The 15,410-nt window shown below is 51.2% G+C and overlaps 1 protein-coding gene across 3 annotated transcripts; it reads right to left on the bottom strand.

Moving 5' to 3' along the window:
- Positions 1-9,108: 9,108 nt before the first annotated feature.
- LOC121860076 (protein sax-3-like) lies at positions 9,109-15,410 on the bottom strand (the record flags this gene model as incomplete). 3 transcript variants are annotated; one of them, XM_042357090.1, is given in 5 exon segments in its annotated part: positions 9,109-12,517; positions 12,951-13,180; positions 13,370-13,613; positions 13,771-14,116; positions 14,670-15,410. In XM_042357090.1, coding segments are annotated over 5 exon segments (2,331 nt in total), but the record flags the coding sequence as incomplete, so codon positions are not given.

Below are 15,410 nucleotides of genomic sequence, written 5' to 3' on the forward strand. Positions count from 1 at the left end.
CCCCTGGCAGGGTCCTTGTGGGCAGTGGAGCCCCAAAGAGGGTCCTTGGGGGAGACACCACCTATGGAAGGACCCCTGAAGGCGCCACCGCTGTGGTAAGGCCCCTGGGGGCGTCGCCGTCCCTGGGAACACCCTAGAAGGCGCCATTGTCCCTGTAAGGGACCCTGGGATCGCCGTTATCCCTGTGAGGGTCACATTTCCATGCCATGCACGCAGGCGTCCTCAGGGCCTTCTCAGGGTCGGCGGTGCAGCCATGGGACCTGTCAGGGGCGCTGGATCCACCAGGGGCGCTCTTAGGGACAACTGCAATTCTAGGGGCCTTCTCATGGAAGGTGATGTACACAGCGGATCCTCTAGGAACAGCCGAGCTTTCGTGGGCTTCTCAGGGACGGCAACGATTCAAGGGACCCTTGCAGGGACGGCAACGCTCCTAGGGACCCTCACAGGGACGGTGGCGTCCCCAATGGCCCTGCTAGCGGCGCTGGCGACCCTAGGGGCCCTCACAGGGACAGCCATGATCCCCGGGGTTTTTCCAGGGACGGGGGCGCCTTCAAGTATGACCATAGGGACCGTGGTGCTCCCAGAGGACCTGCCAGCGGCGGTGGCGCCTTCAGGGGCCCTTCCAGAGGCGGTGGCTCCCTCCAGGCCTCTTTATGGGGGCGCCACTGCTCCCAGGGACCCTGCCAAGGCCTGTGGCTCACAATAGGTCCTCCTAGGGGAGACGGTGCCCGAAAACAATGGATAGTGGTGTCGTACATATTGCATTCTTCCAGTAATCTCTAACTTAACTTTGATTGGTAGAATAAGAGGTAACGTCATCAAATTACAGCCAATAGGAAAACAAAACAATCAGTCAATACAACACCCCAACTTATGTTTTGCTGTTGGATATTTATTCTCTGTTTCATTGTTAAGGTTGCTATAATATTGAAAATGCGATGGGCGGTGTATTTATTTAACCTCATATCTCCCAGAATTTTAAAAATAGTGAAACGAGAATAAATATCCAACAGCAAAGCATAAGTAAGGGTGTTGTGCTGACTGAGTGCTCTGTTCTCCTATTGGCTGTAATTTGATGACGTTACATCTTGCTCCACCAATCACAGTTAAGTAAGGGATTACTGGAGGAATGCAAAATGTACGACAAAACTATGAAGTTCTTGGGACGATGCTGCATGTGGAAGGGCCCCTGCGAGCGCCGTGGCCCCTGGCAGAGACGCTGCCGCCCCTGGAAAGACACCCACTGCCTCTAGGAGGGCCCACAGCAGCGCTACCGTCCCTAGGAGGACACATAGGGGCGCCGCAGCCCCTGGCAGGGTCCCTGTGGGCAGTGGAGCCCCAAAGAGGGTCCTTGGGGAAGACACTACCTATGGAAGGACCCCTGAAGGCGCCACTGCTGTGGTAAGGCCCCTGGGGGCGTCGCCGTCCCTGGGAACATCCCAGAAGGCGCCATTGTCCCTGTAAGGGACCCTGGGATCGCCGTTATCCCTGTGAGGGTCACATTTCCATGCCATGCACGGAGGCGTCCTCAGGGTCCTCTCAGGGTCGGCGGTGCGGCCATGGGACCTGTCAGGGGCGCTGGATCCACCAGGGGCGCTCTTAGGGACAACTGCAATTCTAGGGGCCTTCTCAGGGAAGGCGATGTACACAGCGGATCCTCTAGGAACAGCCGAGCTTCCGTGGGCTTCTCAGGGACGGCAACGATTCAAGGGACCCTTGCAGAGACAGCAACGCTCCTAGGGACCCTCACAGGGACGGCGGCGCCACCAATGGCCCTTCTAGGGACGCTGGCGACCCTAGGGGCCCTCGCAGGGACAGCCATGATCCCCGGGGTTTTTCCAGGGACGGGGGCGCCTCCAAGTATGACCATAGGGACCGTGGTGCTCCCAGAGGCCCTGCCAGCGGCGGTGGCGCCTTCAGGGGCCCTTCCAGAGGCGGTGGCTCCCTCCAGGCCTCTTTATGGGGGCGCCACTGCTCCCAGGGACCCTGCCAAGGCCTGTGGCTCACAATAGGTCCTCCTAGGGGAGACGGTGCCCGAAAACAATGGATAGTGGTGTCGTACATATTGCATTCTTCCAGTAATCTCTTACTTAACTTTGATTAGCTAATAGAACAACAGTCATCATAACATTCTGTCTTATATTTATTGCTGGATATTTATTCTCTGTTTCATTGTTAAGGTTGCTATAATATTGAAAATGCGATGGGCGGTGTATTTATTTAACCTCATATCTCCCAGAATTTTAAAAATAGTGAAACGAGAATAAATATCCAACAGCAAAGCATAAGTAAGGGTGTTGTGCTGACTGAGTGCTCTGTTCTCCTATTGGCTGTAATTTGATGACGTTACATCTTGCTCCACCAATCACAGTTAAGTAAGGGATTACTGGAGGAATGCAAAATGTACGACAAAACTATGAAGTTCTTGGGACGATGCTGCATGTGGAAGGGCCCCTGCGAGCGCCGTGGCCCCTGGCAGAGACGCTGCCGCCCCTGGAAAGACACCCACTGCCTCTAGGAGGGCCCACAGCAGCGCTACCGTCCCTAGGAGGACACATAGGGGCGCCGCAGCCCCTGGCAGGGTCCCTGTGGGCAGTGGAGCCCCAAAGAGGGTCCTTGGGGAAGACACTACCTATGGAAGGACCCCTGAAGGCGCCACTGCTGTGGTAAGGCCCCTGGGGGCGTCGCCGTCCCTGGGAACATCCCAGAAGGCGCCATTGTCCCTGTAAGGGACCCTGGGATCGCCGTTATCCCTGTGAGGGTCACATTTCCATGCCATGCACGGAGGCGTCCTCAGGGTCCTCTCAGGGTCGGCGGTGCGGCCATGGGACCTGTCAGGGGCGCTGGATCCACCAGGGGCGCTCTTAGGGACAACTGCAATTCTAGGGGCCTTCTCAGGGAAGGCGATGTACACAGCGGATCCTCTAGGAACAGCCGAGCTTCCGTGGGCTTCTCAGGGACGGCAACGATTCAAGGGACCCTTGCAGAGACAGCAACGCTCCTAGGGACCCTCACAGGGACGGCGGCGCCACCAATGGCCCTTCTAGGGACGCTGGCGACCCTAGGGGCCCTCGCAGGGACAGCCATGATCCCCGGGGTTTTTCCAGGGACGGGGGCGCCTCCAAGTATGACCATAGGGACCGTGGTGCTCCCAGAGGCCCTGCCAGCGGCGGTGGCGCCTTCAGGGGCCCTTCCAGAGGCGGTGGCTCCCTCCAGGCCTCTTTATGGGGGCGCCACTGCTCCCAGGGACCCTGCCAAGGCCTGTGGCTCACAATAGGTCCTCCTAGGGGAGACGGTGCCCGAAAACAATGGATAGTGGTGTCGTACATATTGCATTCTTCCAGTAATCTCTTACTTAACTTTGATTGGTAGAATAAGAGGTAACGTCATCATATTACAGCCAATAGGAAAACAGAACAATCAGTCAATACAACACCCCAACTTATGTTTTGCTGTTGGATATTTATTCTCCGTTTCATTGTTAAGGTTGCTATAATATTGAAAATGCGATGGGCGGTGTATTTATTTACCCTCATATCTCCCAGAATTTAAAAAATAGTGAAACGAGAATAAATATCCAACAGCAAAGCATAAGTAAGGGTGTTGTGCTGACTGAGTGCTCTGTTCTCCTATTGGCTGTAATTTGATGACGTTACATCTTGCTCCACCAATCACAGTTAAGTAAGGGATTACTGGACGAAAGCAAAATGTACGACAAAACTATGAAGTTCTTGGGGCAATACTGCATGTGGAAGGGCCCCTGGGAGCGCCGTGGCCCCTGGCAGAGACGCTGCCGCCCCTGGAAAGACACCCACTGCCTCTAGGAGGGCCCACAGCAGCGCTACCGTCCCTAGGAGGACACATAGGGGCGCCGCAGCCCCTGGCAGGGTCCTTGTGGGCAGTGGAGCCCCAAAGAGGGTCCTTGGGGAAGACACTACCTATGGAAGGACCCCTGAAGGCGCCACCTCAATGGTAAGGCTCATGTCGCCGTCCCTGGGAACACCACCCCCAGAAGGCGCTATTGTCCCCGTAAGGGACCCTGGGATCGCTTATCCCTGTGAGAGGGCCACATTTCCATGCCATAACGGAGGGGCGTCCTCAGGGCCTTTCAGGGTCGGCGTGCGGCCATGGGACCCCGTCAGGGCGCTTGATCCACCAGGGCACTCTCTAGGGACAACTGCACTTAGGGCCTTCTCATGGAAGGCGATGTACACAGCGGATCCTCTAGGAACAGCCGAGCTCGTGGGCTTTCAGGACGGCAACGATTCAATGGACCCCTTTGCAGAGACGGCACCGCCCTAGGGACCCTCACAGGACGCAGGAAAGGCAATTAATGGCCCTGTTAGGGGCGCCATGAATTTAGGCCCTCACAGGGACAGCGGTGACCCCAGGAGTTTTTCCAGGGACGGGGGCACCTCCAGGTACGTTCCCAAGGACCGTGGTGCTCCCAAAGGTCCTCCCAGAGGCCCTGTCAGCGGCGTGGCGCCTTCAGGGGCCCTTCCAGAGGCGGTGGCTCCCCCCAGTCCTCTTTATGGGGCGCCAATGTTCCCAGGGACCCTGCCAAGGCCTGTGGCTCACAATAGGTCCTCCTAGGGGAGGCGGCGCCCCAAAACAATGGATAGTGGTGTCATACATATTGCATTCTTCCAGTAATCTCTCACTTAACTGTGATTGGTGGACTAAGAGGTAACATCATCAAATTACAGCCAATAGGAAAACAGAGCAGTCAATTAGCACAACACCCCAACTTATGGTTTGCTGTTGGATATTTGTTCTCCTTTTCATTGTTCAGGTTGCGATAATACTGAAAATGCGATGGGCGGTGTATTTATTTAACGTCATATCTCCCAGAATTTAAAATAGTGAAGCGAAAAATTAAATATCCAACAGCAACGCATAAGTTGGGATGTTGTGCTGACTGATTGCTCTGTTCTCCTATTGGCTGTAATTTGATGACGTTATATCTTGCTCCACCAATCACAGTTAAGTAAGGGATTACTGGACGAATGCAAAATGTACTGCAAAACTACGAAGTTTTTGGGGTTGATAAAGGGTATGGAAGGGCCCCCTGGGAGCGCTGTGGCCCCTGGCAGAGACGCTTGCCGCCTGGAAAGACATGACACCCACTGCCACTAGGAGGGCCCACAGCCACTGGCCCCGTGAGGAGGACACATAGGGCCAAGAGCCCCTGGCAGGTCCTGTGGGCAGTGGAGCCCCAAAGAGGGTCCTTGGGGGAGACACCACCTATGGAAGGACCCCTGAAGGCGCCACCGCTGTGGTACGGCCCCTGGGGGCGTCGCCGTCCCTGGGAACACACCAGAAGGCGCCATTGTCCCTGTAAGGGACCCTGGGATCGCCGTTATCCCTGTGAGGGTCACATTTCCATGCCATGCACAGAGGCGTCCTCAGGGCCCTCTCAGGGTCTTCGGTGCGGCCATGGGACCTGTCAGGGGCGCTGGATCCACCAGGGGCACTCTTAGGGACAACTGCAATTCTAGGGGCCTTCTCAGGGAAGGCGATGTACACAGCGGATCCTCTAGGAACAGCCGAGCTTCCGTGGGCTTCTCAGGGACGGCAACGATTCAAGGGACCCTTGCAGAGACGGCAACGCTCCTAGGGACCCTCACAGGGACGGCGGCGCCACCAATGGCCCTGCTAGGGACGCTGGTGACCCTAGGGGCCCTCACAGGGACAGCCATGATCCCCGGGGTTTTTCAATGGACGGGGGCGCCTCCAAGTATGACCATAGGGACCGTGGTGCTCCCAGAGGCCCTGCCAGCGGCGGTGGCGCCTTCAGGGGCCCTTCCAAAGGCGGTGGTTCCCTCCAGGCCTCTTTATGGGGGCGCCACTGCTCCCAGGGACCCTGCCAAGGCCTGTGGCTCACAATATGTTCTCCTAGGGGAGACGGTGCCCGAAAACAATGGATAGTGGTGTCGTACATATTGCATTCTTCCAGTAATCTCTTACTTAACTTTGATTGGTAGATTAAGAGGTAACGTCATCAAATTACAGCCAATAGGAAAACAAAACAATCAGTCAATACAACACCCCAACTTATGTTTTGCTGTTGGATATTTATTCTCCGTTTCATTGTTAAGGTTGCTATAATATTGAAAATGCGATGGGCGGTGTATTTATTTAACCTCATATCTCCCAGAATTTTAAAAATAGTGAAACGAGAATAGATATCCAACAGCAAAGCATAAGTAAGGGTGTTGTGCTGACTGAGTGCTCTGTTCTCCTATTGGCTGTAATTTGATGACGTTACATCTTGCTCCACCAATCACAGTTAAGTAAGGGATTACTGGACGAAAGCAAAATGTACGACAAAACTATGAAGTTCTTGGGGCGATGCTGCTTGTGGAAGGGCCCCTGGGAGCGCCGTGGCCCCTGGCAGAGACGCTGCCGCCCCTGGAAAGACACCCACTGCCACTAGGAGGGCCCACAGCAGCGCTACCGTCCCTAGGAGGACACATAGGGGCGCCGCAGCCCCTGGCAGGGTCCTTGTGGGCATTGGAGCCCCAGAGAGGGTCCTTGGGGGAGACACCACCTATGGAAGGACCCCTGAAGGCGCCACCGCTGTGGTAAGGCCCCTGGGGGCGTCGCCGTCCCTGGGAACACCCCAGAAGGCGCCATTGTCCCTGTAAGGGACCCTGGGATCGCCGTTATCCCTGTGAGGGTCACATTTCCATGCCATGCACGGAGGCGTCCTCAGGGTCCTCTCAGGGTCGGCGGTGCGGCCATGGGACCTGTCAGGGGCGCTGGATCCACCAGGGGCGCTCTTAGGGACAACTGCAATTCTAGGGGCCTTCTCAGGGAAGGCGATGTACACAGCGGATCCTCTAGGAACAGCCGAGCTTCCGTGGGCTTCTCAGGGACGGCAACGATTCAAGGGACCCTTGCAGAGACGGCAACGCTCCTAGGGACCCTCACAGGGACGGCGGCGCCACCAATAGCCCTGCTAGGGGCGCTGGCGACCCTAGGGGCCACTCGTCCGAGGTGCGCCACTGGGGGCGCCGCCATCTTTGGAAGGCACCTGGGATGTTTCCCGCTCCTGGGAGGGCTCCAGGGGGCACCGACACGGCTAGGAGGGCCCATGCGGACACTGCACCTGATAGGGCAAATGGGAGGGCCCCAGTAGGCACTGTCCCTGTAGGACTATTGGGGGCTGTTATTTTTGTGCACTATTTAGAACAACGGGAGATATGACGTTAAATAAATACGCCACCCATCACATTTCCAGTTATCATCGCCTCATGAACAATGTAAAGGAGAACAAATATCCAACAGGAAAACATAAGTTGGGGTGTTGTGCTGACTGACTGTTCTGTTCTCCTATTGGCTGTTATTTGGTGGACTTATATATTAGTCCACCAATCACAGTTAAGTAGGGGATTGCTGGACGTATGTAATATGTACGACACCTCGACCAAACAAGGTATAGGGCTTCTGGGAGGGAGCGCTCCTGGGAAGGCCCCTGGGGGTGCCGTTGCTCCTGGATGGGACCCTGGGGTGCCGCTGTCCTTTGGGAGGGCCGCCGACACTGGGAGGGTCCCTGGTGTCGCCGCCGCCCCTCCAAGTTCTTGTGGTTTGGGGGTGTGTAAAACGACATCTTGTCCGGGTGTGTGTAAACTTCATTTGGTCCGGGGTTGTCTAAACTTCACGTGGTCCGCGAAGTTTTGATCATATAAAATGGAAAATTTTTACCATAGAAAGTGGAAAATTTTGACTATAGAAAACACCCACACTTGTCGGGAAAATAACACCAGGGCTATTTGATGTGAGGATACTTAATAATCAGAACTAATTATTAAAATTTCAACATTTCGACCACAGATCCTTAATCAACGTGTTGAGGACGACCTATACTGGAATTTTGCTCAAAATAGTACCATATATTATGAAGTTTTGATTATTAATTATGGTAATTGATGTGAAGACAATTATCAAAATATTTTTACGGGAAAATGAAACCAAGGTTATTTTTTTTTAATCATTGTTTTCTTGAAGTTCAAATTCCTGAAATGGTTGTTTTTCGACTTCATTTCCTCAAAACGATTTTTCAGAGATGTGATTTTTCTGTCAACAATTCGTGTCCTTCAAAAGACTGCGTTTTGGGCGCATTTTCCGGGAAATTATGTTTTGAGGGGTTGTGCATTTCATAAGTTTTTATTTTAAATATTGCATAAGTTTTTTTGTATAACAGTGACTTGAGTATTTTATTGGTGGCAACTTCCTGTTTGTGTTTGTCTGTACACTGTTGATTATATCACTGTTGCTGTTTCAAGGCTTTATCGCATTTCATTTTTTTTGTATTTCATCAGTAATCATTTTTTACACAATTCATAATTATGGTAATTCTATTTGGTGGTTACATACTATAGTTATTGTTCTTACCATTTATATTATTGGTTATATAATTTTCTCTTTTAAACCTATTTTGATCGTGGTTGTTCCATTAATATTATCCACATTTTTATTGTATAAGTTTCTAAAAAATAATCTGTTTACTTTAATATTTATTTTTCAGTGTTACAGATGAAGCGCTAAAGATTTGAACTTTGGAACTTCAGTTGTGGCAGCGTTTGTCTTGTGCTAAGATAGACACGTTGCCTCCTTCATAAAATATTTTAAGACAGGAGAGAATGGTGTTGAAGTTCCCTCCCGAGTGCTCCCTGACAATCAACAGCAGACGTGTATTTAATATAGAGTTGTACAATATAAATCAGTGATGGCACCATCGTAACGTTCCAGAGTTCAAATCTTCCGGGTTTTACCTGTAACACGGAAAAGATAATTTAAATATACAAATATTTTGTTGAAATATAGATAGTAAGACTCTGTCAGATGAACATAGAATGCCTTGTTTTTCTTGACATTATTTCTTTCCTTACTCTTATGATAAGCAGAGCTACATATGACAATCTCCCCAGAAGCGTCATATAAATAATAAGTGGTATGATATTTATTCAATTTAATTAGTAACCCATTGAAAAGAAACCTTAGATTTGTATCTTAGGTTTGGCAATAAACGGGTGTATGACTATGTCTAAGCTGCTAGGTTAGGGGGACATTTCAATAGAAGGCTAAAATTAAAAGACATATTTGTGCCATTTAACTTGTTTTATTTATAAAACTCTCGAATATTCCTATACAAACTGACTAAAAATACCTTTGTACACACGACTCGTCCTGCCCAGCTGACCTGCGCACCAAGGCGCCTCTCGCTGACTCCTACACTGTATGACAATAAATTTGCTCTATACAATTCTCTAGTGTTGGAGGATCACTGGACCTGCAAAAATAGATGGGGTATGACATGGCATTATATGCATTATTATGCTCTCCGTACCATCCACAGTGCAAACAAATTTATACATTAATCCAAAAAAGTCATACAATAATAAATATACATAAACGATTGAAAACAGCAATTGACATTTAATACATGAAGAAAGCCGACACAATTTTGAGGCAACAGCGGCAGTAAGGGCGGGTATAAGCAGCACCGAGCAGGTAGAACTTGGTGACCACGTCCAGCCTCCTGCTAGACAAGGCAGCCGGGAACAGCGGCAACCTGCGGCCTCTGGCGGAGTAGGTATGTGCGGTCATAAAGTAGCTTTGGACCAGTGGACGCTTACTCACCTCCTGTGTGCTAATACTCACAGGGGCGGTAATTATGGTAACTGTGCGATTGAACAAACTATTACACAAGCGAGTATTCTCAAGTTAGTGTGCGGATGAACCATAGATATGTACGTAACACCAAAGGTCCTCGAGTACCGTCACCCGCCAGGTATGGCCGCAAGTTCAGCCACAGTTTCGCCAAAACGAGTACCACTGACTGTAACTAGTCAGTCCAGATGTGTCGGCCGCTCCTGCTGGGGGTAGACTCACGCCTACGTTAAGACAACAGACTGACTAATCCTGTATCACAGCTGAAGGGTCTGAATATCAGATGATAAATGTACATATTGTGACGACCTACATGGAGGCAGGGACATGCCAGGCTCTCTTGTCTACTGCAGTAAGGAGCCACCAAAATACCACTCATGTATCCTGGTACACTATACATGCCAAGTCCTGAAAGTTATTACCAAGAAATTTTAACTTTAATGACTGGTCGAGATTGCCTAAATATGACTGCTGGTATTTCAGCGACAGTGACCATGTCCCTGCTGGACCTGCTAAGAGAAGTGGGCGTCACACTTGTTCCATGAGCGTAAGACGCATGCGTGAGCCGTGATATAGCACCCACAAGTATGTACCAACAGCTTGTGTTGAGGTCACGGAGGAGACCATGGGAGGGGAGGCACACTGACGCCCACGTCCCTCTGGTCACGAACCCAAACATGTTGATGATGAACCCTGGCAGGTGTAGCTCAACACTACTCTGCTGTGGGTGGCTCAGTAGGAGACGCAGAGGGGATATAGTTCCAACTGTAAGAATAACACCCGAGTCTGTTGACGGCTGGAGGTGTTGAAGAGGCAGATCTGTGTGAGACAGTTCCTTATATTCCCATCAGCAACACTAGATTGTTATTCCTCCGGCAACAGATGCTCGTAAAATATTGTACGAACATCAATGTAACCTTTTTCTATCCAGCTGACTCTCACCATGCCGGATACGGTACAAGAATATCTGGGAGATTACTTAATATGACTTTATAAGTTATGGTTCTTCCTATGATGCCCTGTTTATATACTAAAATGAAGCTACGACAGTCACGAATGAACTCTAATTAACCTACTCGACTAGTAACTGAGAGGTAGGCTCCCAAATTCTCTGCATTAGAGAGGAATATTTCCTTGTCACACAGCAGACTGCAACTCCCACAACCTCTCCAGTTCAGCCTCAACAACCGACCGCTGGATGGTTCTTTTCAGAGATGGTTGGAACATTTCCCCGCCACGACCCATCAACTCGAACACACTAGGATACAAAACATCGAGAGCACATGGTTATTATCTTGGTGATGTACAAAAAACGGGAGGGAGTAAGCACAGGGGAACGACAGCCATTGTTTTGTCTCGCCTAAGAGATATCAAACTCCCCCCCCCCCTACCCATACACACTCCGTCACGGACAAATGAACATCGACGGCTTCACCAAAGACAAGCGACATGAAGCACCTGAAAACCGAAGTGGAAGTGTACTAACTTTACAGCCACTGACTACACACTGTAACTGCTTCCACTTCAATATAAAAAATTTCCAAAACGCTCAGAAATCAGGATGAAAGGCGAGGGGCATATTTTTTGTTTTTCAGTAAGGAAATTATGTTTTCAAACATGGAGACAGTGGTGGCCAGGCTGCTGTACTGTGGTCTACCACTTCAGTCTCCGCCAACTACACTGTTTATACACGTATTTATCCATAGTGTTTACACGTATAACATTGCTTTATAATTTTACACACAAAAAGTTTGTTTGTTTTTCTGGGAGATAAAGCTCTGAATTAAAGACCTCACTGGGGCTGCCGCAATAGTCTTTCCCTCTTGAGAGTCTTCACAAAGAAATGTCCATTGGTGAGAGGACGAGCACAGAACAGAAGGCCACTAAGTTATATGTGAGTGTTGCCACAGCGACAACAAAATATCGTATTTCAAGCACAAAGCACAGCGATGTATTTTGGACTAGCGTTCACTGTAATAAAATACATCTTATGTACAGGTCATGTGTCTTTATCTTGCGTCAACAACAATTATTCACAACTCGAAACGCCTGACATCTATGACCCCATCTGCCTACACGAGGGGTGAGGTCACAGAGGTTTGGGGGTCAAGGTTGGCGTGGTGATTGTACTGTAGGCGTGGCTTGTGCTTCTTAGGGCAAGGAGGCCTGGGAGGGCGTGCATGCAGGGACTGCGTGGGCGCGTAGGTGCTGTCATCAGTGCTGCAGAAAGAACCTCCGCGCCCCCACCTGGCTTCTCCAGCTGCCCTCAGTGCCTCTGCCCAATTAAGATCCTGAGCGTGAGAGAGAGGGTGGTCGGCCGAACAGCAGGATCCGCCCGAGGAGCAGCGGGACTCGTCCTCAGATTCAGCGTCACCTAGCGTCGAGGATTCGGGCGAGGTGCGGCCGTTGAGTAGAGGCTGAGAGTACCACTCAACGTCGCTCGCCTCCTCGGGGATGTTGAGTCCCATGGGACCGTCTTCAGTACCCAGTTCGGTCCGGTAGCGCTGTTCGTCACCCTCCAACCTTGGGTGGGGCCCACGCATATTCATCAGCCGCACCTCGTAGTCCCCAGTGCCTGTCATTCCGTGGCCGGCCAAGGGGGAGGGTGGGGCACGCAGATTGGATCGTGGGGGGCGTGGGCCCAACAAGGGGCTGCCGTGCGACCTATGTGAGCCCCCAGAAGAAGAACCACCATAAGGAAGCTGCTGAAGCAGTAGCCTGGTGGAGGGAGACTGACCACGGCTGCCGGTGGAAGCGAGAGTATTATCGCTGGACTGATCACCACCCATGATGGGCGGCGGAGGAGGAGGAGGGAACTGCAACACAGGACCCGTCAGAGAACCTGCCACAACCAGGATACACCACCATTAGTATTCATAATTATTTTATTAATAAGACATTCACTATGATAAGTATCAATATTATCAAGTAATAATAATGAGAATAAACATAAAGATACCTTTCTGCATTGTATATTATTATTGCTAGCATGATGAGAATGATAGTTGTAATCATCATACTTAACATCAATATCTCAGGCCTTGTCTATCATGGCTAAACGGTATTATGCACTTGGGCCATATCAACAGCCAAACTCAGCTAAACTTTTTGAACCTTACCTAACTTAACCTCCCTAACCTCACCTCCCATAACTTTACCTCATCTACTGTAACCTCCTTAAATATCTTTAACTATTTCAAAGGTCATTAATTAACATGAATTACTCGAATATTTTAATTGTGTACCCAGATCCTTAATCAGCATGTACTAATTACCTTTCTCTGGTTGGGTGTTGAAGTTGTGAGAGCGGTGACTGGCGTGGCTGCCGCTGTGGTCGCTGGAGGCTGTCTTAGTGCACGAGTCGTCAGAGGAAGGCTTGTTGGGCAGAGGGGACTGGCCGGGGCTGACTGGGATGTTAGGAGGCAGGCGATTACCTCCGGGCCCGCGAAAAATGTCCCTGATAAGTGGCGTGGTGGCGTAAGGCTCCGGCGACATACATCTGGGCCAGGAGAGAAAAAGGCTTTCTGATTACAAGAATACCGGCATCTGATTAAGTCAAGTATAGATCAAAAGTAGTGTTGAATTGTGCTTACTATAAGTATTATGACTGAACTTTTACACATATTCTGAATGTCAGGACAGAATGTTGCATCTATCCAGAATTCCCAGACACACAGTAAGTAACTTTAATTACCTTGGGTCGACGTGACCACCGAAGGACACGAGCCTGAGGCCGTCCGGGTCCTCGTACACATCCTCTGGTTGGCGCCCCTCGTAACCACTTTTGCTGGAGGCTGGAGCCGTTGGTCTGTGGTATAGCTGTGTGATGGGCACACCATGACTCCCTACATCTGTGTACATCGTGCCAGTCACGCCAACACCAACACCTGTCTCACCCCAGCACCCAGGGTACTCCGACCAGGGCCCGCTGCCTTCACCTGATGGAGGCACAAAGGCTAAACGTTACGTCACAGAAGGGTTCCATAACTACTTGACTCGGCTGATAGTATGTAACTTAAAACGGTCAGTTGAATGCTGAAAATAATATCACTGAAAGTAACACCTAGTAGACATAGGATGGCACAAGCGTCTCACCTTTACTGTAGTACTGTGGACACTTGTTGTTCTGGCGGCGCCTGTAGATACAATAGACGGTGGCGGCCAGAGCAGCGAAGAGCACGGCGGCGGCCACAGAGATGCCCACGATGAGGTAGGTATTGTTGTCGAAAGGCGAGGACTCCTTAATGTCTGGTGGGTAGGAGGTGGCACCCGGGGGAATGGTAAGGTTCAAGGGGGTGGAGATGGGCCCGGGACCCCTGGCCGTGACGCCCCGCAGTGTGACGCGGTACGTGGCGCCCAACACCAGCCCTGGCACCAGCGTCCATGTGCTGTTCACCGTGGTGTTCAGCACCACGTGGCTCTGGTTCACAGCATCCGATACCTACACGAGTGAGAGAAAAAATGATGTTACTGCAGGATCCACGAACATGGGAGAGGGAATATTAATGGAATAATGAAAAGCAACATCATGGTCGATCCTTTACGCAACACTTCATCTTCTACCTTCGTGACCAAATGTCGTTCTTCTTGATATCTATCATGTAACGATCTGACACTCAAGTTTTCAAATGTTAAAGTTTGGTGAAACTCACATAAACCATCTTATAGAACAGGGAACATGAACCATCCAAACCTTATGATCTTAGTTAAGTGGGTTTGGTAGACTGGGTTAGGATAGGGTTGGATTAGGTTAGGGTGGGTAAGTTGGGTTGGGTTAAGATGAGTTTCCAGTGTTCGACTTACCTGTTTTAAATGAACTTCATGATACCTTGGCCGCCATAATAGAATTAGAACTTGATGTTCGTCTTAATAATTACCAAATATAATGATACTAATCTTCATAACAACACACTAGTACTGATAAAATGAATGATCCAATTGTTCGGGTCTTCTACCTTACATCAGAGTCCAGCAGTGGGTCTTATGTTACATACCTGTAGGTTGTAGCCGGTGATGCGGCCGTTGGAAGAGTGGGCAGGGATGGGGTCCCAGGTGATGCGGACGGCGGTAGCGTTGATGTAGGAGTAATGAAGGCCCAGCGGGGGCACAGCCGGGGCCGACTCCAGAGTGGTGGCCCGAACGGCAGCGGTGGCCTGACCCTCCACTGAGCGGTAGAAGGGCACCACGAACAGCTCGTACCAGGTAGCGGGCCGCAGATTGCTCACCACGTGGGAGGTCGGCGGGGGACCGTTGCCGTGGAAGGGGACAGTTTCGACGCTGAGACCACCAGCAGGGCTGCCATGTTCAGTCTCCAGCGGCCGGTAGCGCACATAGACACCCTCTAGCAATGCCGAGTCTACTAACAGTTGCCACGACAACTGAAGTGACGCTGCAGAGGCTGGTTCTACACTGACGAGGCGGACGGCGGGCTGGGAAAGACGCGCCCTAATTTCATGAAGAGGCGGCGCGCCCCCAGCCCCCTGGGCCAGCGTCTTCACGGTGTGGGTGACGGGGGACGGGCGCGACACACCGTGGGAGTTACGGGCACGGACCACAAACATGTAGCGTGTCTCCGGGCGAAGGTCGGTAACGGTGAGGGAGACGGGCGTGGGGGTGTGGCTGGAGGTGGCCGTCTGCTGGGTGGAGGCAGTGGTCCAGGCGCCCCGCTGGTCAGGGCTCCACATTTGGACGGTGTAGCCCAGCAGAGACGACAACCCTGGCCGGCCGCGTCGCCA

This window comes from Homarus americanus, unplaced genomic scaffold (assembly GCF_018991925.1).
Source record: "Homarus americanus isolate GMGI-L3 unplaced genomic scaffold, GMGI_Hamer_2.0 scaffold39398, whole genome shotgun sequence".
NCBI lineage: Eukaryota > Metazoa > Arthropoda > Malacostraca > Decapoda > Nephropidae > Homarus > Homarus americanus.